Source organism: Colobus angolensis, unplaced genomic scaffold, assembly GCF_000951035.1.
Source record: "Colobus angolensis palliatus isolate OR3802 unplaced genomic scaffold, Cang.pa_1.0 Scaffold511, whole genome shotgun sequence".
Lineage (NCBI taxonomy): Eukaryota > Metazoa > Chordata > Mammalia > Primates > Cercopithecidae > Colobus > Colobus angolensis.
In genome coordinates, this window is record NW_012118611.1 from 872,109 (window position 1) to 898,664 (window position 26,556).

Sequence of the window (26,556 nt, forward strand, 5' to 3'; positions counted from 1 at the left end):
TGGTCATATAAAGGGGATTTTCTTTTCTTTTTTTTTTTTTTTTTTTTTGAGTCGGAGTCTTGCTCTGTCACCCAGGCTCCAGTGCTATGGCACACTCTCAGCTCGCCGCAAGCTCCGCCTCCCGAGTTCACGTCATTCTCCTGCCTCAGCCTCCTGAGTAGCTGGGACTACGGGCACCCACCACCATGCCCGGCTACTTTTTTTGTATTTTTAGTAGAGACGGGGTGTCACCATGTTAGCCAGGATGGTCTCGATCTCCTGACTTTGTGATCTGCCTGCCTCGGCCTCCCAAAGTGCTGGGATTACAGGCATGAGCCACCACGCCCGGCTGGGATTTTCTTAAAGGTGACCAATTTGCAAATTAGATCTTAAAGGAAACTGATATTGAAAAAGAAGAAGAAAAATCATACTCATACCTAGGAATCTCAAAACTGAAAGGGGACTGAAGGTCCTCTGGGCCAGTGTCCAATGTGAGTCATGTTACACAATCCAACAGAGATGAGAGACGCACTGCTCATGTGATAACTTACTAGGCTTTCAACAACTGTATATAGTCAGAAATGTTGCTTTTATGAAGCCAAATTTTCTTTCCTATTATTTTACCACTGTTGATAAAACAAAAACAAAAACAAAAACCCACAGTCCATAATACATTTTAAGAGATTTATTCTGAGCCAAATGTGAGGACCATGACCAGTGACACAGCCTCAGGAGGTCCTGTGAACATGTGCCCAAGGCAGTGGGTTACAGCTTGGGTTTATATGTTTTAGTGGGACATAAGACATCAATCAATGCATTGGTTCAGTCTGGAAAGACGGGATAACTCAAAGCAGAGGCTTACAAGTCACAGGTAGATTAAAAGATTTTCTGATTGGCAATTGGTTAAAAGATGGTTTTCCCCTGGCATTGGGCCACTCAGTGGCCCAGGTTCTCCTCCAATTGTCCTAGACAAATTCCATGTCGTTCTGCCAGTTGGTGGCCTGCAGGCGAGCCGGTGCCTGTCGGTGCATTCCTGTCACCTTTAGTTAAGAGTTATTATCTAAAAACCTGGAATCCCAGCATGGGCACAAAGTGAGACTCCATCTCTACAAAAAAATTTAAAAACTAGGCTGGGTACGGTGGCTCACACCTGTAATCCCAGCACTTCAGGAGGCTGAGGTGGATTACTTGAGGCCCAGGAGTTTGAGACCAGCCCGGCCAACATGGCAAAACCCTGTCTCTATCAAAAATTCAAAAATTAGCTGGGCATGGTGGTGTGTGTCTGTTATCCCAGCTACTCAGGAGGCTGAGGTGGGAAAATTGCTTGAACCTCGAAGGCAGATGTTGCAGAGAGCCGAGATCACGCCACTGCACTCCTGACTGGGTGACAGAGCGAGACTCCATCTCCAATAAAAGAAAAAAGAAAAGAAAGAAAAGAAAACTGGCCAGACGTCGTAATGCATGTCTGTGGTCCAGCTACATGGGAGGCTGAGGTGGGAGGCTCACTTAAGCCCAGGAGTTGGAGGCTGGAGTGAGCTGTGACCGCGCCACTGCACTCCAGCCCAAGTGACAGAGTAAGACCCTGTCTCAAAAAGTAAAATAAATAAAAACCTGGAATCAACTGAAAGGAGTGTCTGGGCTGGAGATGGGGGGGCCAAGGTTGTTACGGAGATTAGGTCTTGTAGGTGGCTGCACTGAGAGATGACTGATGGCAAGTGTTTCCTATTCCAACCTGCAGGAGGAGGAGGGCATAATGAGGCATGTCTGAACCCCTCCTTCTTTTCATGGTCTGAACAAGTTTTTCAGAATTACTTTGGATAAGACAGGATCCATTCAGTCAGCTGGGGTGCTTAGGATTTTACTTTTAGTTTATACAACTAAAGGACCTAGTTTAGCTTTCTAAAGAAAAAGGTCTCAAGTGACAGCCATCAGTTATTTTAGGCAGTCTTGGTCAGCTTTCCTCTCCAGGCAAAACACTTTTGATTCCCTCTCACAGGTCCTGGTTTTAGTCTTCTCAATTTCCTGTGACCCCCTCATTTCCTCAGTGTTCCCCTCAAAGGCCTACAATGCTCCTGTGCCTCCTGAAGGAGCAGGGCAGGCCACCAGCTCTGATCACAGTGCTGTGAGGTGACCTGCCAAGCACACAATGACATGGGTGCACACACTTTAAAAATCTCTATATCCAGCCACTTCGGAAAAAAGCATGGAGGCTCCTCAAAAAATTAACAAGGAACAGTTTTGGAAGTGCTGGAAAGGGGAGGGCATGGTCCCTTTAAATGATATGGAAAAGGGGAAGGGAAATGCTGGGTAGAGGAGGGCATGGTCCCTGACTAGGGCTCCATCCTCACGGACAGACAGGCAGGCATTTTTGTTTTCCTGCCCAAATGCATTTCCCAAGACCACCCTAGCCTGCCACACCCCCGTCCTGTGCCTATAAACACCCTGAGACCCTAGCAGGCAGACACACAGGTGGCCAGACATCAAGAGGAGCACATCAGCAGAGGGATACAAGTGTGGCTGGATGTTGACAGGAATGCACCAACAGGCATCAGCACAGCTGCAGGCCACCAACGGGCAGAATGATGTAGAGTTTGGCTGGGGCAGTTGGAGGAGAACCCAGGCCACTGAGTGGCCCAACTCCAGGGGAAAACCATCTCCCTTTGGGCTTCCCCATCTGCTGAGAGCTACTTCCACTCAAGAAAACCTTGCACTTATTTTCCAAGCCGACGTGCAATCTCATTCTTCTGGTACACCAAGGCAAGAATCCCAGGATACAGAAAGCCCTCTGTCCTTGTAAAAGGATAGAGGATCTGATTGAGCTGGTTAACACAAGCCACCTACAGATGGCTAAACTGAAAGACCACATGGTAGCACATACCCACTGGGGCTCCAGGAGCTGTAAACATCCACCCCTAGATGCTATCGTGGGGTTGGAGACCCACAGCCTGCCCGTCTGTATGCTCCCCTAGAGGTTTGGGCAGCAGGGCACTGAAGAAGCCAGCCACTCCCCCTGTTGAATGCCCTGTGAGGGGGACAAGGGAACCTTTCCTTTTCAGAACCACCATGATTTTGCAATCCTGCTTGTGGGTTTACACCTGTTTCACAGTGGGCAAGCCTATGTAAAACTGCCTGCGACGTGAGGAAGCTGAGAGGCTGCAGTAAGATGACAGACCCCGCTTCTCAGAAGGAAGCATCTAACAGCGACTTATGGACACGAAGGCAGGTCTGTGTCTTGGGCAGTGGTGAGATGAGGCAGTGGATCTCACGCCATGGCCCCCAGACCCAGGGCTTCTGCACCACAGGGGACATATGTGTAGGACAGACCCTGCAGGAAAAGATAAGAATGCCACATGAACCTGCCCAAGGGCAGGGTATGTGGTAAGTACCTGCCCTTACACAAGGAACAATAAGTGAGGTAGAAATCTTAAGAGGCATCCCCAGAATTGGGGTTAATCAGATGTTAACAAAGCCGATTAGCATCCAAGATGGAGTTGCTTTAGCCTCCACAATAGCCAAAGGAAATAAAACCAGTATCTCAAAGCGACACCAGCACTCCCACGTTCACTGCATCGTGCTTCACTATAGCCAAGGCATGGAAACCACATGCCCATCCACAGACGAATGGATTGAGAAAATGGAACAGTACTGACTCCAACTTAGAGAAAAGCTTGTTTACTTGAATATAATTATTGCTTTGCTTGAGTCTGTAGATTATTAAAAATGCCTTGGGAAAACAGGACCTTCAACAGAAATAAAAGAAAATACACCAACCAACAACTCTGGGAACCAACAACTCACTCTGGGACTCAACAGCTCTGGGAACCAACAGCTCTGGGAACGGGCTGATCAGTCTGATAAGAACAGGCTGATGATGCCTGCAGAAGGCCACAAAGCATTGACCAAGAAAGCAAGGATTAACTGCCCATCTGAGACTTTGCAGGTTTCACAAGGGTGCTTTAATCATTTCCCCTAATTTCCCTTAAAAACCCCTGACCTGTAGTCACAACTCAGGGAGGTGGTCTTTGAAAATGAGTCTACCACCCAGAGGTTGCTGGCTTCCTTAATAAAGCTAACTTTCCTTTCACCAAAGCTCATCTCTTGGGTTTTGGCTTTCAAGCAATGAGTGGCCGAGACCTGAGTTCGGGTACAAAAATATAGCGTCTATACGCCATGGAATTTTATTCAGCCATAAAAAAGAAGGAAATCCTGCCATTTCACCAAGATGGACAGACATGGAGCACATTATGCTGAGTGAAAGGCGCCAGACACAGAGACAAACCCTGTATGACGCATGTGGGACCTCAAGAAGCCAAACTCACAGAAGCAGAGAGAAGGGCAGATGTGGGGCAGGTGGAGAAGCTGGGAGAGGGTGGCCAAGGGCCACCTTTGGTTACAGGATGAACAAGCTCTGGGCAGTAATGACATGGTAGCTGCAGCTCTCCATACTAATAGTACACTTAAAATCTGCCAAGAACACAGATCTTAGGTGTTCTCAACACTCTCAAGGAAAAAAAGAAAAAGGGAACAAAATGACAGGCATGTGAGGTGAGAGCTGTGCTCATGGGCATGACTGTGGTGGCGACTTCACAGTGGGTACAAACATCGCATCACCAAGCCACATGCCTGAAACATACACAGGTTTTCTCAGCAATACCTCAATAAAGCTGCAAAAAATAATTATACTTAAAAACAAAGTCTTTATGTAATTGGCCCCAATCTTTCACATTGTTCTTCTGACCTGCTTTTCAAAATCCTGTGTCAGATTTGTCTTGCTTGTGTCTGTTCTGTTTCTTGCATGTACTGGAGGCTGGGAGCCCTGCCTGTGGGCCTGGGGAAATGAGCCGGGCACCAAGCGATGGGCCTGTCCCTTCTGGAAATGTAATGGGTTACCCAAAGATGGGCTGAGCCAAAGAAACAAGAGTTCCATCCACAACACCAGCATCTGACCCAGCACCTGGGCCCCTTTAGTGCTCCCTGACCACTGTGGCCTTGATTGTGAGGTGAAAAGCCCGCCCCGTGTCTCCCACTCTCATGGGACAGGCCGTCCTATGTTCACCTGCGTCGGCCTGCACCACCACGTCTCTCTCCTGCTCAGCAGCTGTCTCCCAGGAGTAGCCCGCCACCCTGCGTCAGCCCCACCACCCATCCTGGCCACCACAGGCCTCGCTGCCGGCCAGGCGCGCTCTCAGCTGATCCTCGGCACCCCCATTCTCATGTGCCGAGGAGCACGTCAGAGTGAGGCGTTGTGCCTGCCTGCATTCGTGTCTGGTTCGTTCTTAGCGCTGGTGCTCAGAGCTCTTTCCCCCCAGGCAGGAGGACTGAGGTCGTGAGCCTGGCAGGACTGCAGGTCGCTCGCCTTGGCAGCCTCCTCCCAATCTCCCTCTACACAGTCTCTGGGTGCACACAACGCTGGCACCGATGCCAGGTGGCCACGTGGAAACTCGGCTGGGCACAGAAAAAGATGCTCCATCTCCATGGCATTTTTTTGTCTGTGACTGGGAGGAGGACGACACCCCAGGAAGCAAGGAAAGCCACACTGTGCACCCACAGCCTCCGCTCCAGGACCACAGCACCCTCACCTATGGCCAGGGCTCAGTCTTCTGCGAATATCCCTGGACCTCCCCCTGCAGACACTCTCAGGGTCCAGCCCTGGGACACCCCTCAGCAGTGAGTCAGGGCAGGGAGGAGCCAGGGTGGAGGCACCATGGGGAGGGCTCCAGAATCCCACGGGCTGGAGGGCAGAGGGCTGGTCCCAGCTCACCAGGGCAGGGACCTCACCAGGAGGCTGGGACCTCACCAGGAGGCCGGGATGGTCACATTAGTGTCCATATAGCAGGGCCACGAGGCCCAGTCGTCAAGCACTACTCTGCACGTGTCTGTGATGGTGTGTGTGTCCATGATATTAAATAGAAATTGGCGGACTCCCAGGAAAGCAGCTGGGCCTGTAATGTGGGCAGGCCCCGTGCGACCTGCTGAAGGCCTTAAAAGAACAAGAACTGATCCGAGCAACAGAGTCATGGCCTTGGGCCTATGACTGTCCCTGGGGCTCCAGCTGCTGGCCCCCTGCAGACTCTGGCCAGGGTAGAACACACACCTGCCAGTTACACAGAGGAGCTGGGATTGTCGGGGGCTCTGTCATCTTCCGGCTCCAGTCTTGTGCCAGCAAAGCTTTGACTGAAAGGATCTCCTCTTAGTCAAGTAGAAGATGTGACCTCAGTCCAACTAACCCGCATGCCATACTGATGCACCAATACGACCCTACCTTAGGGCTGAGGGGCAGTGGCCAATGCTGAGGCGGGGTTCCAGGGACACAGAGGTTCTGCCCACTGCAGCTGTGGGTGCTGGGAGGAAGTCCTCACTTTCCTCCAAATAATCACAAAACAAGAAACAACACGCTTCAAAACGACTTTTCAAGAAATAATAAAAATAATTGAAAGCATTTGAAAACCTGAGCTATGTGTACTGAAACACACACACACAGATGACACACACAAATACACATGCAGACACAAACACACAGAAAACACACAGACACAGACACACATACACAGACAATACACAGCCACACACACACACGTGCGCGCACACACATGTGCTCTCAAAGACGTGTCCTTAAAAAAGGGGCAGAGAGCAATAGAGGACGGCAAACTCAACACACACTTCTCCAAAGACAAAGGAAACAGACAAACACAGTGGCAGCCTGACACTGAAAAGGGGGCAGACTGGCAAATCCAGGAAGGCGGACAGTATGCCAGCAGTGGGATGCTGAGAGATGACGCAGTTAGGATGCCAGAGCCCTATGGGGTGACGAGGAGGGAGTACCAGCACCCTCCCAGCAGAGGCAGGAAGAACCAGGAACACGCAGGCAGAAGTCCATGTGGCACTGCACTGGGAGACCCTCGGCTCCCAGATGGACCTACCCAAGTGGGCATCCCCCGGTCCCAGAAGAGGGACTGGATGGAACCCGAGGGCAGAGGGAGTGAACCTTCTACCTGAGCCAGAAAGCAGCCCTCCAAGACTCATGCTCCAGACAGGAGACCCCAAGATGAGGAACTGAGGGTGCCAGTAAAGGGGCCGGGGCTGATACCTCAGCCCCACACACACCATCTCAGGAAAAATGACCGCGACAAAAAAAACAGGCAATAAACAAGTACCTTGAAAACCAAGAAACCATAAGCAAAACAAGACTATTAATAATATCCAAACAGAGAAGATGCCCAGGCCATGATGTAAGACCCAAAGGTTTTTCCAGGAAACTGGAGGAACACAAAAGAGTTCTAAGAAATTACAAGTACAAATGAAAAATGGTAGGAAGATAAAAACCAGAAACATACACTAGAATAGCAACACTAAAAGAAAGCCAAATAAGAAATGAGTACCCAAACAGAAGACAGCAGAACTCAGAAACCAAAAATGGGACTTGGAAAAAGAAAAGCATTCTTAAACAAACTGAAGAAATTTTCTGGACATACACGAGGATTTTCATACTAAGAAACGTAACAGGAGAACATAGCTCATGAACAAATGGCAGATGCTGACAGGAGACACCTCACTCACAGAGACTGTCACCAAGACAGACCTCAATCCACCCTCTGTGATCTCAGAGGCCAGGGCCCATCCCCATTACCACATAGGAGCCACAGACACTGACAGGGGACACCTCACTAACAGAGGCCTTCATCAAGATAGACCTCACTCTACCCTCTGTGACCTCAGAGGCCAGGGCCTATCCCCATCACCACATAGAAGCCAGAAACAGGAGGTCACAGCACAGTCTCTGCTTGCTGGGTGTGGACTCAGCATGGTGCAGTGGAGAGCAGTGGTGCCAGGCACCCAGTGAGCCAGCACTCACTCGGATCTCACTGTGTGTTTCCAGCAGAGCGCACAGTGTATTCACAGCCTCGGTCTCCGAGTGCTGGATCTTACTGTGTGTACCCACTAAGCATGTACAGCAGGTGAACAGCCATGATCTCAGAATGCTGGATGTGGGCAAATATGGTGCAGTGGCCTGGAACGGTGCCTGGCACAATGAGCCCCCACACATGTGCATCTTACTCTGTGTGTGCCCTGCAAAGTGTATACAGCAAGCCCACCTGTCCGCCACCTCCAGGTCTGACTCCATCTTGTCCAGGCCTCTCATGACGCCGTCCAGCTGCTGGCCCTGGTGGTGTAGGACCCTCGCCGTGTCCTCCAGGCGTTTCTGGGATCCGGCCATGAGTCCCGTCAGCTCCTTGCCCCGGGTCCTGGGGCCAGACACGTCTGCCACAGCTCCAGGCTGAGACAGCAGCAGCTCCCTCCAGAAATGCTCAATGATGCTGAAGACCACATTTCGACTTGGCTGCAGGGAGCTAAACCAGTGCTTGGCATGGCCCTTCTCCAGGATGGTGATGGAGCTGAAGATAAAATGAGAAGCCTCCTTCTTGATCTCAACTATGCTGGAGAGGGGGAAGCTGACCAGAATCTCTCCAGTGCTGTCAGTCATGAACCTGAGTGACAGCAACGTTAAGGACAGTTGTCCAGCAACCCATCGCCTCTCGGGCTCCAGGTAGTAGGTGCACGGCCAGGCGTGGATGCAGATGTCCCTGCTCATCTGTTCCTGGGTCTGTCTGCGCCAAGGTCCAGGCCTCTTCTGCCTCTGAAGGAGAAGAGACAGTAACGCTGTGCCATCACCCGTGGACTGGAGACACAAGCAACCACGAAAGGATGCCACCTCCCCTGCAGCTCTGGGCTCACACAGGCTGCAGCACACGGCTGACTCTCTATCCACCTGTGGCTGCAGGACAAAGCCCTTGTATCCTCTCAGCAGGTGAAGGAGGAGCAGCCAGAGCAGGAGGGCTGGTTTGGAACCAGGACCCCTGAGTCCCAGACTCATGCCCATCCCCCAGGCAGAGGGTTCATACTGTCATCTCCCTCACCACACTCTGTGCCCCTGCACCCAGCAAAGCCACCCTGCTTGGATCAGTGTCCACTGCTGGACGAGACTTGAGGAGGACATCACTGGAGACTTTGCCAGGGCCCTGGGCCTTAGACCTCAGTCCCAGGATGTACTCTCAGACCATTCCAAGGAGCACTGTCTTTTGGCCCTGATGTTCCCTTTAGATGCACATTCCCCTTCGGAGACTTCCATTCATCAACTTCATTGCATAGAGAAAACAATCCTGCAGACAAGTGTTTTCCCTTCTCATAACCCCAGCTAACCTTACAGCGTTCTACAGAACTGAGTAGTAACACGTACATGTACTAACTTACTGTATGTATGTAGTTTTACATAGCTGCAAGCAATGAAGGTGTCCTATCATGTTTTCACATCTACATTTATCAGTACAGTTTGGAAAGTCTTGGATGATAGATTTGAACGAACCCTCATGGAACATGCAGCCCAATTCTCTCATCGTACAGATAACGTAAGGTTAAGGGCCTTGTGCGAGTTAATACGAGGGCCTTGTGCGAGATCCAGGCACTAGTGCAGGACTCTGCCAGGGTCAGAGCCAGGCCGGGGATGCCTAGCCAAGGTTCTGACAGCAGAGAGGGGTCCAAGGGTAGAGTGGCATTTCTCCCACTTCTCTCACAGAATTTCACTGTAACAAGACTTTACTTATACAAACAGGACAGCCAGCCAGTGTAATTCCCCCAGACATCAAAAAGTGTGGGCTTTCCATGGCACGGCTCGAGGCTGTGGGGTCCTCCGCTTTCTGGCAGCATGTTCATGAGTCCCATTGTGTGCCAAATGCCCTGCTGGGCACCACCTACCCTGATCCGGTCCCTGGTTCCTGCAGCTCATGCAGTTTATACTCTCGAGAGCCAGGTCTTTCATGCAACTGCTGCACTAGACACCATGTCCCCAACACAAGGCTAGATAAGACACACTGAAAAGCCACACCTGCATTGAAGAGACTGCATCAAATGGGACCCTAATTATATGATATATGAGTACGTAGCCATCTGAGAACACACAATATGTTGTCACACGCAGACCACAGGGTGCACAACCACTGCAGGGAAGGAGGTGTGGCTGGACTGTGGTGGCTGCCTGACTAGTCTCCCCAGTCCACAGCTTGCCTATGTGGCCACAGGCAGAGCCGCCACCCAGCTTCTCCCACATCCGCCCTCCCTCCAGGGCATGGCACTCAGCACATGGAGAGTGCCGCCTGCTCATCTGGCTGGAAGTTGTGAGGGGGAAGGGCCCCATTTCATTCATTACCCTCCTCGGCAACAACCTGTCACTGAGTGAATGGGATGGATGTTTGGGGCTTTAGGATGTCTGTGTAGCTGGGCCCCTGGGACATGGCTGAGGGGGTGGCCTTGACTGAATGCCCTGTGACCAGACAGATTCGGTCCCAACCAGGCTAATCAATGAGAAATCCTGCTGGAAGCCTAGAAGGGACGAGACCGGGTGGATGTGGATGGGATGCAGCTCTCCTTACATCCCTGTGTGTCCATGGTAGCTTCGGCCCAGACTGTTTTCCAGAATGCCTGCGTGGCAAGCAGCCTGGGACTGCGACTGGTTTCTCCCTCTTGGCCAGAGAGAGGATGTGAGTTGGGTACTAAGGATGCCATCTCCTCTGGGGGCAGAGGTAAGCAGGCTTGCCTTGCGGACATGCCCATTACAGCATGAGGGATTTCCTGAACCCAGGGCTCTCTAGCTGGGACGCAGATCCACCACGTGTGTAGCATCCACCTGGGATCCAGGCAGACAGGAAGCCCACTGTGCTGAGACGGCCGAGACCACGAAGGCTGGGGCCCCCTACAGGAAGGTGGAAACCATCTCAGACCCACTGCACCCCCTGGGTGATGCATATGACATCTGCAAGGCCATTCTGCTCCAGGGTGTGGGTCCTTCCCACCAGACTGCTCTCTGATGCCACTAAATATTTAGGCAGCAAATGCCACACACCCACTCTCAGCTCACAACACCCTAAGATGTTTCTATTCGGGGACATCAAGACTTTGTACAAATTTTATTTCATTTGGGAAGTAAGCATATGAAAAGTTCAACATTAGGAGATCAGGAAGATGGCTGCACCTGGGGAGAGGGGAAGGCCCTGCAGGGGCCTCTATGGGGCTGCTTCTGTACACCCCGTGCCCTGGGTGCACTTGTGATTTTGCAGGCTCTGTTTTGATTCGTTGGTATTTTTGTACATAATGGTTCAATAAAAGGCTTATTGGATGTTTATAATAAACAACAGAAAATCACATTAAAATAAACGCATGCATGACGGGGGTACCAGAACTAATTTCAGCTGGGTGCTACAATTCCAAGAGCATTTCAAACCACTGCCTCACGCAAAAGCCCAGGGAGAAGAGCACAGCCACACAGGCTACACAGATCCTGGAACGCTTTCTCTCACCGGCAACATAGGTGCAGAGTCAGGGCAACCAGCTCCACCCGAGTCTGCGGGCTCAGGCAAGTGAGTGAGCCCCTCCCTCCTGCCCCTATCCCTGAGCAGGGCTGACAGTTGTGTGGCCCCACAGCCTCATGAGGTCAGGCAGGGCACTCTCAGGTGCTCGGCACAGCATAGCCATTCCCTGAGGCAGGACTATCCCTATGAGCACCCAGGAGCACCCACAAGCACTGGCTTGGCCTGGCAGGCAGGAGTGCCTAGAGCCTGCCTTTGTCTTGAATCCACCCGTTTCATGACTGCCAGGGCGTCGCCACACCCAGGATCTGCCATTGGTCTCTCTGTTTTTAGTATCTGAACAGAGCTGGCCACAGACAACACCTAACCACAAAAACTCACACACAGAAGGATGAGGAGGAAGGAGAGGAGGCGGAGAGAGGGAGAAGGGGAAGAGAGGAGGAAGAAACTTCACTCGAAATGTGCTCAATATATACAAAAGTAAGGTGTCACATTAAAGTGAAATGACCCAACTCCTTCACAGCACAATGAATCTAACTTTTACGCTGATGTGGCTCAAGTGTTCCACAAATACCTCCCAGTGCTCCTCTTATATCTCTGTAGAAAGGTCAGAACTGAATTTCCCAGACACGCATACATGCCAATCAGCTGTCGGTGTCCACTCTGTACATCAGTCCAGATCACCAGCTCTCATCGGTCGTGTGAACTAATCACTAATCACCAGCACAGCCAGCCCGCCACATCCTTGGGCTCCACATCCATGTATTCAGCAACCCACAGGTCAAAAAATACTCAAAAAAAGAGCTGTCCCTGCACTGAACATGCACGGACTGTTTTTCCTGTCGTTATTCCCTAAGCGACACAGCACCAACTACCCCCACAGCATGGCAGGCTTGTAAGTGACAGAGATGACGTAAGGCTGATGGCAGGATGTGCAGAGGGGACACGTGATACCACGCCACTTCACACCAGGGACTTGGGCATCTGCAGGAGGTCCTGGGAGCAAACCACAGGTACTGAGGGTTGACTATACCTGAAATTAGGAGAAGCCGAAAAGGAAGCTGCTATATTAAGTAACAGAATTCTATCATCAACACAAAATAAGATACGAGACTTAGAAATAACAAAAATGTCAGGGTTTGAGGGACCCTGTAGGCAGCTTATCACGATGAAAGCTCGAGGAACCCAGGGCACCTTGGCTGACCATGTCTCCCAACTCCAAGAAAGCAGCTCTTAAGGAGGCACAGGACACAGTCCAGGCACCAAGGGAGGTCCAGGGGAGCAGACAGAGACATTTAAAGGCCAGCAATGATGACACAGCCTCTGACTGCCACTGAGCAGTGAAGGGAGCAGGTGCCAGAGAACCTTCTGGAAGAGGCTGCAAGGCCTGGGACTGCCGGGAAGGGGAGGCTTCTGCAGTCTCGAGGAACACGCAACGCAGGGGTAGCAACGGGCCAAGGCTAGCAGTGACCACAGCACCCAGTCACAGAGGAGAGCCGGGGCTCAGGGAGGCTGGAGCCCACGGGAGGCCGGAGCCCATGGGAGACCTTGTGAGAACTTGTCTCAGCCAGACTGCAGGGAATCCCAACATCAACACACACAAAGCACCTCGCACTCTCCCTGCCCAGGAAGGCTCTGAGAGATTTAAGACTGGCCTCTTCCTCTGGGGAGGGCCTGACAGATGGGCTTACAGCACACACCAAGGGCCGGGCACACCACTGCCTGGCACATACCAAGGCCAAGCAGATCCACGGGTGGGCCAGAGCTGCCCTTCCTAGGCGATACCATCTGTCACCACCAGGTGGAGGCCAGAGGGAGCCCTAGGCAGCAGGTATCTCACTGCACCTTCCTCTGCAACAGGGGAACACTCACCTGAGCACCCCACATGGCCCCTCAGGAGACACAGAAGAGGACGCCAAGACCTTCAGTACCATGGCCAACCTAGCTACACCCCCAGCACCTGCCGGGTCACAGCAAGGGCCCAGTGGGCCATACACAAGACCCGCCCCCTCCAGGGCCACACACAGGACCTATGATGCTGTTCTGCCACAGCAGCTGCAGGGCCACCCAGCAGGTTCTGGACACAAAGATGTCTGCTTCTCAGAATTAGGAGGAGGATAAACTATACCAACTCAGTCATGGTCCCCAAAGTCAGGCAAGCCAGTACCCACAGGAGGGGCCGTGGCCCTCCCTGCTCAGCCCTGGAGTTGCTGTGCCTGTGCTCCTGGCTGAAGAGGCTGCCCAGACCTCAGCCATACCTGGCCTTCGAGGGGAGGGACCACACCTTACCACCACCACCTCCATACAGAGAGCTAGACACGGCATGGACAGTGAACGTGTGCTAACCATTGCTAAGCAGGCATGGTTGGGAGGTATTCCAGGAGTGTGGAGGGAAATTATGCACAAACTTCCTGGAGAAATCCTGTTACTGGTATTGCAGCACAGTTTACAGTTCTGGAAACATCACCTTCCCTTCTGGACCTGTTTACCCACTGTTAAAATAACCAGAAGACCTAAGGTCACCAGCTCTAAAATGTTCCAAATTCAAAAAGAAAGCTGGGCATGCTGGTGTGCACCTGTGGTCCCAGCTACTCAGGAGGCTGAGGCAGGAGGATCACTTGAGCCTGGGAGGTCCAGGCTGCGGTGAGTCGTGATTGTACCACTGCACTCCAGCCTGGGCAATAGAGTGAAATTCCGTCTCTTTAAAAAAAGAAAAAAAAGAAAGAAGGGAAAAAAGACCAAACAACTAGGACATGAACAACCAAGGCTCTTATCATCATCACATTTTAAACAATAAATATAAGGAAAGTATTCAAGTTTGACAACAACCCAGGAAGAAGCCAGAAGAGAAACTTGTAGCCACGCTTTTCCAATTGCAGGTTTCCAGGGCTTCATTCCCAGAAAACCTTAGCCAACAAAGATGCAGTGCAAGGACAGAAGCAAGGACACCCCATGGAACATCAGAAGCAGCCCAATCTTGGACACAATCCCCACGCTGGCCAGGCATTACCCTACCCGACGACACCCCTGGCCCCACACAGAGGCCATGGGAGAACATGGTCCCTGTTCACCTCCAAGGCCAGACCCTCCTCCTGGGGCCCTGATCCCATCCTCTCTCTCTCAGCCCCAAGACCTCTCCGCCCCTCCCATGCCAGGCACTGCACTCTCCGTGAAGGACCATGCATGGTCTCCATCACAACTACACAGCTCTGCTGGGGTGGAATGAAAGTGGCCACACACAAGACACCGACACAGGGTGTGCTGCCCCACGGGACCTCACTTACAAAAACGTGGTAGCTGGACCTGGTCCCTGAGCCGAGGGGCCTTGCTGAGAGTCACTGAACCCTGGCTCCCTGGCCTCTACTCTCTCCAGGTCTCCAACCCTATTTCCACGAGCGCCTGCATCCACTCTCCTTGGCCATAGCCTCCTCATGTACCTCACTGCACAGGGCACACCCTCTTTTTCCAGGTGAGACAATACAGGCCAGAAACTCAACATCACCCACAAGCCGCTACTTCCCAAACACCCACTCCAGCCAGACTCCTTCACGTTTCAAACTTGGACCTCTGATCACCTGCTGATCTGCCCCAACCCCTAACGGGCAATCCAACTTCACAGGCCCTCCCTTATCACCCGCTGGGCATCTGTCCCTGACCCTAACAGGCACCCCAACTTCATAGTCCCTTCCCTATCACCCACTGGGCATCTGCCCCACCCCTAACAGGTACCCCAACTTACAGCCCCTCCTTCAGCTCCTCCCCTATCGCCTGCTGGGCATCTCCTCCCACCCCTAACAGGCACCCCAGTGTAGCAGCACCAGAGTCAGTTCCTCTTTCAGTAAAGGCACCATGGGCCCAGGACTTCTGACTCCTCTCTTCCTCCCCCTCACAAACATGCCATGAGCATGTCCTGGCAGCTGTGTCCCTGCCTTCCACCCCAAGACCACACCACTGACCTGGCACAGGTATTGTCTGGGCCAACCAGCATAAGCAACACACTTGGGGAAGGAGTCGTAGTCACAGGGACTCACTCATCACACACTGCAATCTGTACAATGGGTCTTTCAGTCTTTCCATCATATGTGTGACCCCGAGTGATACTCAATACCCAGGAAACAATCTACTTTTAGTTACTTTCTACAGTTCTACCATCCAAGGCAGTCTTCCCTCCCTCCACACCTGGACAACCTCTCAGGCAACCTCCTGACCTCATCCTGTCCCCATCACCCACTCCCCCTCCAGCAGTCAATGAGACAGTCATTGAACAGAATTAGAATATGTCACTTCTCTGCCCAAAGCCCTTCCCTGTGTACTTGGAATGGGATCCAAGTTCCTCACCGCAGCCTCATGGGCTCTACGGGACGTGCGGCCTCCCCGCCCTGGCCTTCCTCTGCCCTCTGCTCCCAGCAGCCTTTCCATGCCAGGAAGTCTCACTGGCGGCTCCACTCCTCAGGTCTCTGTTCAGAGGGCTTCCTTACCTTCCTAAGGCACTGTCACCAACCACGGCCCAAGCAAAACTCAAGAGAGCTGGTGCTTTCATGTCTGTCACACTAGAGAAGGCAACCGTCATGGGAGGGCCGCAAGGCCCGCTGTACACCATAGGTACCCAGTGAATTTGTGCTGAGTCGACCACAACCACACCACATGGAAACAGGGCTGTGCCAATGCCCTCCTGTACCACACAGTTCTGCAATTAGTCTAAGTCCTGGAGCCCTCACAGTGTCCCTGCCTGCTGCAATCTGCAACCTGCCTCCTCCAGTGCAGGTATGGGCCTGGGGACCCGCGCTGACCCTGAGAACACACAGCTGAATCCTTGAGGGAGGTCATGGCCAGGGGCCCAAGGGTGTCTGCAGCCAACCCACACAAGTGACGCTCTCGGGGAGGAAGTCTGCAGCACAGGGATGGCTCAGCACGCAGGACAATCTGTACAATGGGTCTCTTTCAGCATTTCCATCACTCAAGGATCTCCTGAGTGAGGCTCAGTACCCAGTAAACAACTTATTTTTAGTTAATTTCCACAGTCACAGAACAAACATCTTGCACACCTTCCACTAACTTGCGACCAAGAAGCTCAGTGAGAACAGTGGTGGCTGTGTGTGCCCACAGGGGCGGTAGGGTGTGGCCAGTCTTTCCAGGCTCCCCTCCCCTGCTCCCCAGACCCTCTTTCCACTCCCTCAGAGGTTCCCAACTCTAGCCATAAGGTGCAGATACGCTCACTGGGTCTGTTTGCATTCAACACAGTGACAGAGGAGCACACATTCAGCACAAAGCGTACTGCATTTTCTCCAAAGTGCTGACTTAAAACCCATCTTGGCCAGCCACAGTGGCTCACACCTGTAATCTCAGCACTCTGGGAGGCTGAGGTGGGAGGATCACTTCGGCCCAGAAGGCAGTAGTTGCAGTGAGCCAAGATGGTACTACTACACTCCAGCCTGAGTGACAATGGAAGACCCTGTCTTAAAACAAAAACAATAAAAACATCCTAATGGAGTACTGTGTGGGGCCCAAGAATGTGGATTTCTTGCCATTCCCAAGCGATCCCAGGGCTGACCTAGGGGGCTTTGGGTGACACAAGCCTGTGTTCCAGTCCCATGAGAGCTGATAACACTCCAGGCCTCCTGGGTATACAGCAGTGACACTGACCCCAGGGGGCACCCTGCGGACTAGGGACCAAGGTCGATTAAGGTCAGTTTAATTGTCAATATTGAGGTCAATATGTGGCAAGATGCTACAGCATATTGTCAAGTAAAAAACAAAAGGCTAAAAGCAGCAAAAGTTTACATATGTATATCATACACGATGGAGAAAAAGACTCTGTGTATGTGTGCGTGTGTGTGCACCTGTGCGTGAATGTATAGGCAAGGACTAAGGGCAGAGAGCGAGAATGAAGGAATGAACGAATGTGAAGGAACGTGGAAAAACCGGCTCTGCACCAGGAAATAAAAACCGGTCATCTCAGTCAGGCGTGGTGGCTCACGCCTGTAATCCCAGCACTTTGGGAGGCCAAGTCGGGCAGATCACGAGGTCAGGAGTTCGAGACCAGCCTGACCAACATGGTGAAACCTGTCTCTACTAAAAATACAAAAATTAGCCGGGCATGGTGGTACGCGCCTGTAATCCCCGCTACTCAGGAGGCGAGGCAGGAGAATCACTTGAACCTGGGAGGCGCTACTCAGGAGGCTGAGGCAGGAGAATCACTTCAACCTGGGAGGTGGAGGTTGCAGTGAGACAAGATCGTGCCACTGCACTCCAGCCTGGGCGACAGAGTAAGATGCCGTCTCAAAAAACAAACAAAGCAAAAAAACCCGGTCGTCTCTGGATGGAACTGGAGGTGATTCTTTCTCCGCACTGTAACTTCTCCAGACATTCTGATTCTCTAGTGTAAAAAAGAACCCAATAAACGATTGCATACCGTGACCACACAAGTCACAATGGGGCTGACCATGAAGGGACCATAGCACACACTGATTCACACAATCCCCAAAACAACTCTCCACCTCCTGTTCCTGCCCCCATATCCCACCTTTACCTGGACTCAGACTCCCAAAACTCACTTTCCTCCTAGTCCTCCCTCCAACTCCTCAGACCTTGGTCCTCCCTCTTCTGCTCCTCCCTGTTCTCCTGGGTAAACCTCACACCCCATGGAAAGAGTCTTCCAGCAAGGCTCAGCACCCCAGCACTCCTAGAACCTCCCGTATCCCCACTCATAAGGGTAAATAAAACATTTCCATTGCTTCATAAAGGGAAGGCAGGTGCCCCTCTCCCCCTTAGGATGCCTCTGTTTGGTCTGGAATGAGACAGCCCAGTGTCCACATTTTACAAGACACAGTCACGGTCTGATGGCCCATAGACTGTCATCAGACCTCCAAACCTAACTCAAAGGCCTCTCACTGTGTGCAAACCAGCACAAGCTGCCTCTCATTTCTCTGCGAGAGATGAGCGGTTCTAACTGCTCCTCCTTCTGTCTCCCTGTCAAGATGCCTGGGAAATGCTGCCCAGACTCTGCACTCTCTCACAGAGTGCCTATGTGCACACAGCCTGCCAGGCTTTGTGGGCAATAAATTTGCTATCTTCCCTTCTGCATCCATGTGGGTAGGTCTGAGCTGATTTCTCCAGCACACCAAGACATACATCACATAGGGTCCTCCTTGGCCCCCACTTCTGTGTCCTGGTCGAAAATCAGAGTACCCTGACCCCTCTGTGCCCCAACCACAGGTTTTCCCCACCAGGCTTCAACCCAATCCAGAGCCTTGACCATTTCCAGGCATGGAAGAAAGTATCTAGGTTTACTACAAAGAAAATGACCTTGGCCCTGAGCCAAATTCCTGAAACCTTCCTATAAACTGCATAACCCATCCCTCTTCCAAGAGACATACCTAGGCAGGACATCCCTTTTCCCTTACTGCCCATCTCGAGGACTGCTGCAGTCCACTCTATATGAAAGTCCCCCTAACAAAAGTTCTAGGCAGGGCCTGGTGCAGTGGCTCACACCTGTAATCTCAGCACTTAGGGAGGCCAAGGCAGGAGGATCGCTTGAGCCCAAAAGTTCGACACTGGCTTGGGCAACACAGAGACCCTGTCTCTACAAAAACAAAACAAAACAAAACAAAACAAAACCAGAAAACTCAGCTGGGCATAGTGGCTCATGCCTGTAGTCCCAGCTACTTGGGAGGCTGAAGCAGGAGAATTAGTCAAGCCCAGGAGGTGGAGGCTGCAGTAAGCTGTGATGGCGCCACTGCACACCCTGTCTCCCCACCTCCCCCCCCCTAAAAAAAACTGCCCTGGGCTCACCATGCATTTAGCACTTCTTTCTTTGGTATCCCAACTGGTCCCACCTGAGGACAGTGTGCGAAACTCCCTTGCCGCCACTTTTGGGGTAACTCCAGTTGTAAGTTCGGCAAAACACTACTCATGTCACTACTCCAATGTCCTCCCATTTCATACCCGCTCATGTGTACACAGCCCTGCTCATGTGTACACAGCCCCAAATGCCTACCCACACTCCCACCACACCTTCATTTCACACCCTCCCTCATTCCCCACCATCTTTTCCAGACACCCGTCATCCCCTGGGGCCCCCTGCCATGCCCTCCAGGTCCCCTGTGGGCCCCATTCTCCCATCTAGGTTACCCTGCCTCCTCCAGCGCCCCCCCCCACCATTTTCCTCCAGGTCCCCACCATCCTCTCTAGATCCCACTGTCCCCTCCAGGTGCCACTGATCCCTCCAGGTCCCCACTGTCTCCATCCCCTCCAAGTGCTACCGTCCCCTCCAGATCCCCACTATCCCCTCTAGGTCCCCAATGTCCCCATCTCCTCCAAGTGCCACCGTCCTCTCCAGGTCCCCACTGTCCTCACCAGGTCCCCACTTGTCCCCATCCCCTCTAGATCCCACCATCCCCTCCAGGTCCCTACTGTCCCCATGCCCTCCAGACCCCACCATTCCCTCCAGGTCCCAACTCTTCCCATCCCCTCCAGGTCCCACCGTCCCCTCCAGATCCCCACTGTCTCCATCCCCTCCAAGTGCCACCGTTCTCTCCAGGTCCCCATCGTCCCCTCCAGGACCCTACCATGTCCGCTAGATCCCACCATCCCAGGGCCCCCCAGCTCTCCCTCTGGGTCCCACCATCCCTGGGCGCCCCCGCACCGCCGCACTCCCACCCCTAGAACCGCCTCTGTCTCCGCCCCTCTTCCAGCGCAGCCCGCATACTCCCCACCCCCCGGGGATGTGGGAAGGTGGACTCGGGCTGTCAGCCACAGCGCGCTGACTGAGCCGAGGGCGTACGCTGCGGCTTGGGCCGGGCCCCCAACAGACCACCGCCGTCGCTCACCTGGGGAAAGCCAGACATAACCCACAGGCGTTTGCTGCGCCTCTACGCCTCGGCGCCTGCGCAGTGAAGACCGCGGCGAGCCGCGCGCTTGCGTGTAGGGCCGAAGCCCCAGGCGCTGGTCCGGCGGAAACGCGGCGCTCTCTGTCTTCCGGTTTCGACGCTGGTTGTCACCGTTTCCGCTCCGGCGGAAGTGAGAAGGGTCTTTCGACCCGTGCTGAGCTGGATGGACCGCGAGACTTTCGCCCTCGCTGACCGCCACTTCCGAGGCCTGGGGGGTGGTGTCCCCGGCATCGGCCAGGCTCCGGGCCGGGTAGCCTTTGTCTCGGAGCCGGGCGCCTTCTCCTACGCCGACTTTGTGCGGGGCTTCCTCCTGCCCAACCTGCCCTGCGTGTTCTCCAGCGCCTTCACGCAGGGCTGGGGCAGCCGGCGGCGCTGGGTGACGCCCGCGGGGAGGCCCGACTTCGACCACCTGCTACGGACCTACGGTGGGGCGGCTTGCGCAGACCCCGGGCGGGGAGGACAGGCCGGCGGGACCCAGGCCCAGGAGGCCTCTGCCTAGAGAGGGGCACCAGGGAGGGTGAGGGGGGCCAGACGCGTGGCCCCTGGAGAGTTTCTCTGCAGACGGTTTGGAGTGAGGACGGGGCCCAGGGAGATGGCATGGACCGTGCCTGACTTTCATTTCAGGAGACGTGGTTGTACCAGTTGCAAACTGTGGGGTCCAAGAATACAACTCGAACCCCAAAGAGCACATGCCTCTGAGAGACTACATCACCTACTGGAAAGAGTACATCGAGGGGGGCTACTCCTCTCCCAGGGGCTGTCTCTACCTCAAAGACTGGCACCTGTGCAGGTAATGGGGCTTGGGACGCACCGAGGCGCTGCCTTCCCTATCGCTGCGGGAACCCAGAGGCCTTTCTGACGAAGGTGGCCCCTAGCTGCACAAAGAGGAGCTATTTTTCCCCGTGAGGCATTTTAATCGGTGTAAAAGAAACTGGATTGTCTTCCGCATGGCTGCAAGTGTTCTTCTTTGGGAGATCAATATTTTTTTTTTCCTTTTTTTTTTTTGAGATAGATCCCCTCAGCCTCCCTAGTAGCCGGGATTACAGGCATGCACCTCGACGCCCGGCTAATTTTTTTTTTTTTTTTAAGAGACTACATTTCGCCATATTGCCCAGGCTGTTCTTGAACTCCTGAGCTCAAGTGATGCATCCACCTCAGCATCTCAAAGCACTGGGATTATAGGCATGATCAGTACTTTTTCATAAGCAGAACCATTGTGGTCAGACTGCCCCCACCCCACTCCCCCACCAGCAGCTGGCTCAGAGTAGGTGCTGGGGCTCTTTGGGGGCTGCAACCATCTGAAAGCTCCACTGAAGCCAAGTGATCTCAGTTGCCCCACTCGTGCTGCCTTAGTCCTCGTGCCTCACGTGCTGTCGGTGGTGCCCTTGCACCCTCCTCACAGGGACTTCCCGGTGGAGGACGTTTTCACCCTGCCTGTGTACTTCTCATCCGACTGGCTGAATGAGTTCTGGGACGCACTGGATGTGGATGACTACCGCTTTGTCTATGCAGGGCCTGCAGGCAGCTGGTGAGGCCACGGATGTGGAACCCAAAGGGACCCGGTGACGGTGCGGACCCCGGGAGGCTCAGGGTGGCAGGAGGGGTCTGCTTGGCACAGGCTTCACAGTGGGTAGCATTCCTTGAGACCAAGGGGCCACCCCTCCTTCAGTTGGACCAGGCCTCTGGGGTGCCAAACAAAGCCCATACCAGCCCCTACAGGCACGAACCAGGCGCTCTTGCTGCTGCAGGTCCCCGTTCCATGCTGACATCTTCGGCTCCTTCAGCTGGTCTGTCAATGTCTGTGGGAGGAAGAAGTGGCTCCTCTTCCCCCCAGGGCAGGAAGAGGCCCTGCGGGACCGCCACGGCAACCTGCCCTATGACGTGACCTCCCCGGCACTCTGCGATACGCACCTGCACCCCCGGAGCCAGCTTGCAGGCCCACCCTTGGAGATCACGCAGGAGGCGGGCGAGATGGTGTTTGTGCCCAGTGGGTGGCACCACCAGGTGCACAACCTGGTAATGTGCTGCTCTCCTGCCCCCTGTCAGGGGCTTTCCTGTAGGAAGACGGTAGCACCACCTACCCACTCTCCCAGCCAGAGTGGGGCTGGAATGGGGTGGCTCATGGGTGAGGCTGACCCCTTCACAAGGTGGTGTCACTGAGGCCTAACCTCTGTTTCACCCCTTGCCGGTCCCTGGGTCTACTTGCTCTGGGTTCACTGGCTGAGGTGGTCCGAGCCCACCACCCACTTCCCTGCTGAGCAAGCCCTGCTGGGAGACAGGAAGGCCTTCTTGGCTGCAGAGGGCTGGACCCCACAGTGGGTTCCTGGTGCAGGAGATGTGGGCTGGTTGGGGGGCACCTGCCATGGGCTCAGGCCTGCCTGTACTGTGCCCCTTCCAGGATGACACCATCTCCATCAACCACAACTGGGTCAATGGCTTCAACCTGGCTAACATGTGGCGCTTCCTGCAGCAGGAGCTATGTGCCGTGCAGGAAGAGGTCAGCGAGTGGAGGGACTCCATGCCCGACTGGCACCACCACTGCCAGGTGCAGCAGCTGCGTGTGGAGGCTATTAGTGCCAGGTCCCTGGGAGGCCTGCAGGCTCAGGGCGGGTGTGGCTGTCAGGCCAAGCTGTGGGTAGGTGCTGGCTGTGACTGTGGGACAGCCTGGGCTGAGCCCTGGGGGAGGCTTTCAGGCTGCATGGCTCAGATTCCCTTGGTCACTGTCCGGCTTATCAGTGCCTCTGTCTTATTGGTCCCCTCTTCGTCCTTGGGGACTGGGCACATGTCGGATGCTTTGCTGCTTGGACTGTGTCCATGGTGTCAGCTCACTGGCCTCTTCCCTCTGCCCAGGTCATCATGAGGTCCTGCTCGGGCATCAACTTTGAAGAATTTTACCACTTCCTCAAGGTCATTGCTGAGAAGAGGCTCCTGGTCCTGAGGGAGGCGGCCGCTGAGGACAGTGCTGGGTTGAGCTTCGAACAGGCAGCCTTTGATGCTGGGCGCATCACAGAGGTGCTGGCCTCCTTGGTTGCGCACCCCAACTTCCAGAGAGTGGACACCAGCGCATTCTCACCGCGGCCCAAAGAGCTGCTGCAGCAGCTGAGGGAGGCTGTTGATGCCGCTGTGGCCCCATAGCACCTGTCTTAAGGACAGAAGGACGGGTGGACGAGAGGCAGCCTCCTGCTCCAGGGCCCTTCCAGAAATAGACTGCCCTCCCTGTGACCTGGGGCCCATCCCTGTCGAGGCTCGTGGCCTGCCTGTTCATGGCCACTGCCTGGGTGCCCGTTTTCAGGTGAGGACCAATGAGGTCAGGGACCCAAGAAGGGATGTGGCCCTTCTGACCTGCAGCAGGTCTGCTGGGAGCTTGGAGATGGCACCATGACCTGGCTCTTTTGGGGGCCCTGCCTCCTTAAGCCAGGATGCCTGAGCTGATAGGAGTCTGTGTCTGATGTGCCTTCTCTGGAGTCTCCTCTCAGCCCGGTCCCCTCGTCTCAGGCCATTGGGCCACCCCTGGCTCTGCCCTATGGGCTCAGGAAGAGGTTGGAGCAGCGCTGGGCAAGCTCACCAGGGCCTCCAGGCAGGACTGGGTTGGCCTCCATCATCTCCAGGTGATGGGCTGTGGAGCCAGTGGCCAGGGCCTTCCTCTGGGTACCCAGAGGGGAGGGCTGGGCTGGGCTGGCCTCTGCCACCTCCCTACCTTTGGAGTAGCCTTCCCAGGGCCTGTGGGCACCTGGAGAGGCCATGGGTGTGGGGGTGGAATCCCATCTGCTGCTGAATCCTCACTTGGGCCTGAGGGGCTGTGCCTGCTGTGCACTCACAGCTGGGTCTTCGCAAGGATGCTGTTCTCAGGAGTGGTGGGTCTCTGGCCCCTCTTCACAGTGGGCATGATGGAGGTGTGGGCGGGCTTGTCCAGGCCGATCAAGGCACAGCAGTGAGCAGTGGAGGCCTGTGATGGGGAATGGACTCTCGTGGGATCCTCCTGCAGAGGATGCCCCAGGCCTGAACCCCCTAGTGGATCCACAGTTTGTGGAGACTGGCACTCTGCCAGCCCTGTCCTTGACCCAGAGTGCAGCACTTTTTCAGTTGGCCCCTGGTTGACTGCCCCACCCCAGCAGGGGAGGAGGCATCTGAATCTGCAGGGATGGCACGTGCCATGGCTGTGTGCATTGCCTGCCCATGGCATCCACTGGGGCCGCTGGCACTTGTCTAGGATGGAAGCCCCTAAGAAGGGCCGGGGTTTCTGTCTGCTCTGTTCAATGAATCATGTGAAGTGCCTGCAAAAGCAGCTTTACACAGTAGGTGCTTCATATGTGTCTGTCCAATGAATGAGCTCCAGCCAACAACTTTCCAGGGACCTGTATGCTGGGCCCCCCTGCTAGCTCCCAGGGATCCCTGGTCTGCACGGAAATGCCCTGAGACATCATCCGGCCTCCTACAGATGGAGCTGGCACTGCCCAAACCACGGGCGGCAAAGGTGCTTTGTGGAGGAGGAGGGGGAGGTAGCAAATATGCATGACTGCAGACTTGCCAGGACCAGGCCCAGGCTGCCTATCCGGGGTTGGGGAGGCATGTTGTCAGCACATGTGAGGGTCTTCACAGAATGAATCGCACCTCTGCAAGAAGCCTGAAAGGCTGCATTGCCCTGGGAACCAGCCTCCTGGAGTGCGAGGTAAGGAGCTGCAGATGTGTGGCAGTTAGGCCCTGCCCTTTGTGTGTCATCCCTATCAAGTGTGAGAAAGGACAGGCAGGCTGCAGCTAACTGGTGCTCCAGAGGAAAGGGGTCAGATAAACAATGCAGATGCTCGACCTAAGGCTACGTGTTTGCTGCACAAAGATAGATATACTTGCAAGTGTGGGAACAATGGCTGTGCACCCCACCATGGCTGGGTGAGGGCATGCAGTGGCCCAGATTCCTTGGGGAGTGGGACCTGTGGGCCCCCACATGAAGGCTGGAAAAGTCAGGCCCTGCTGTGTCTGCACAGACTCTGGCCTGGGAGGACACAGAGCAAGGGAGCATGATGGGGCCTATGGGCGCCTCTAGCACGTGCCTGCCCTGCTCTGAGCTTGCAATTGTGATTGGCTGGAATCCGTGGAGGCAGAGACAGGAGCCCCAAGTCAAGTTGTTGCCGGCTGTGGCGAAGCCAGTTTCCCTGCATCCAGAGGGCTGTGGCCTCTGGAGAAGGTGTCTCCCCCCGGGACAAAGACCATCCTTGTGCTTGTGCCCTTCCGCCCGCTGAGCCAGTGGAAGGGGTAACTCCTTGGCCAGCTACCCTGAAGCCCACATCCCAGGTCTGGGTCATCCCTGATAGCCACATCCAAGGCCACGTCCTACCCTTTGTTCATCCATGCTCCAGAGTGTCAGCCTCAGCCCTGTCCCCCATCCACCACTGTGGGTGGTTGTGGCAGATAATGGTGCCAGCGTCCCACCCAACTGCAACTACCAGCTGCATCTTGGATCCCCCCAGGCAGACAGAAGGCAGGCCCTGGTTTCCAAGTCAGTGACTCCTTCCACTGGTGTAGAAGGCTTCGTTTCCAAGGCCTGGCTTCACAGGCTTCCCTCCCATCTGTCCAGGAAAGGGGAGAGGGGATGTGGGGTGGGGAAAGACATTATCCTCAGAGTTGTAGGGCTGATCCAGGAGACCCTGGCCTAGCCCAGGTGGTCAGTCATGTGGTCAATGCCAATGGCTACAACCTTGGGCCACTAGAGGAGCATGGACAGTCCTTTTCCCTAAGCCCTGGGCCTGAGCTTGGCCAAGGGTAGGGAGCAAGATGTCCAGTGTCCTGTGGTCTGTACCCCCAAACTCAGCAGCCCTGGAGGCAGGAACTCCAGGGACCTGGGCCTCTCTCTCCTGCCTGGGGGCTGACCCCAGAAGTCCCCTTCCACAGGCCCCAGTTACCCTCCCACTGCAGGCTCTGACCTACAGGAAAACAGCTGGAGCTGGACTCCTACCCTGTTCCTCTGGGAGAGCCAGACCCTGTCCTGAAGCTAGAGGAAAATCCGCGGGTAGAATCCTGCATAAGCACACCCCAGATAGACCCCACCTGGGGCCGCACACCCCAAACAGACCCTGCCTGGACCCCTGGCCCTGCCTAGGGAGCCGCAGGCTGGTGGATTCTGGCCTTCCTCTGCAGCCTGCCATCCCCCTCCCCTGCAGGAAGGCACCAGAGTGTCCACCCCCGCAGCCCCACTCAGAGATGCCTGCCTGCTCCCTAGACCGTTCCCCTCGCCTCTGCCCCATGTCGGGAATAGGGGTCTTGGGTATTACCTTCAAATCCGGCCAGCTTCCCGCCACAACGAAGGAGAATCAGACACCCCGTGTCAGGGACTTGCA

The 26,556-nt window shown here is 54.5% G+C and overlaps 2 protein-coding genes and 1 long non-coding RNA gene across 4 annotated transcripts in view; 1 reads left to right on the forward strand and 2 right to left on the reverse strand.

Moving 5' to 3' along the window:
• SNAP47 (synaptosomal-associated protein, 47kDa) overlaps positions 1-20,504 on the reverse strand; it is a 45,159-nt gene extending 24,655 nt beyond the window's left edge. The window contains exons 1-2 of the mRNA XM_011960525.1: positions 20,165-20,504; positions 8,073-8,614 (exon numbers count right to left, since the gene is read on the reverse strand). Of these exons, the coding sequence (XP_011815915.1) occupies positions 8,073-8,614; positions 20,165-20,182 (560 nt within the window). The 5' untranslated portion in view covers positions 20,183-20,504. The remainder of the gene's footprint in view (positions 1-8,072; positions 8,615-20,164) is intronic.
• Positions 20,086-24,567, forward strand: JMJD4 (jumonji domain containing 4). 2 transcript variants are annotated; one of them, XM_011960523.1, is made up of 6 exons: positions 20,086-20,649; positions 20,849-21,014; positions 21,627-21,752; positions 21,973-22,240; positions 22,623-22,721; positions 23,075-24,567. In XM_011960523.1, the coding sequence occupies exons 1-6, from the start codon at positions 20,388-20,390 to the stop codon at positions 23,357-23,359; spliced, it is 1,206 nt and encodes a 401-aa protein (XP_011815913.1). In that variant the 5' UTR covers positions 20,086-20,387; the 3' UTR covers positions 23,360-24,567. The 2 variants fall into 2 exon arrangements, with proteins under 2 accessions (XP_011815913.1, XP_011815914.1); XM_011960524.1 differs by having other exon boundaries at positions 22,695-22,769; positions 23,075-24,564.
• LOC105525002 lies at positions 22,893-26,554 on the reverse strand. The gene is made up of 3 exons (XR_001003841.1): positions 26,491-26,554; positions 24,008-24,170; positions 22,893-23,362 (listed from the first exon to the last, which is right to left on the reverse strand). It is a non-coding gene; the product is annotated as an uncharacterized LOC105525002 (long non-coding RNA).
• Positions 26,555-26,556: the final 2 nt, after the last annotated feature.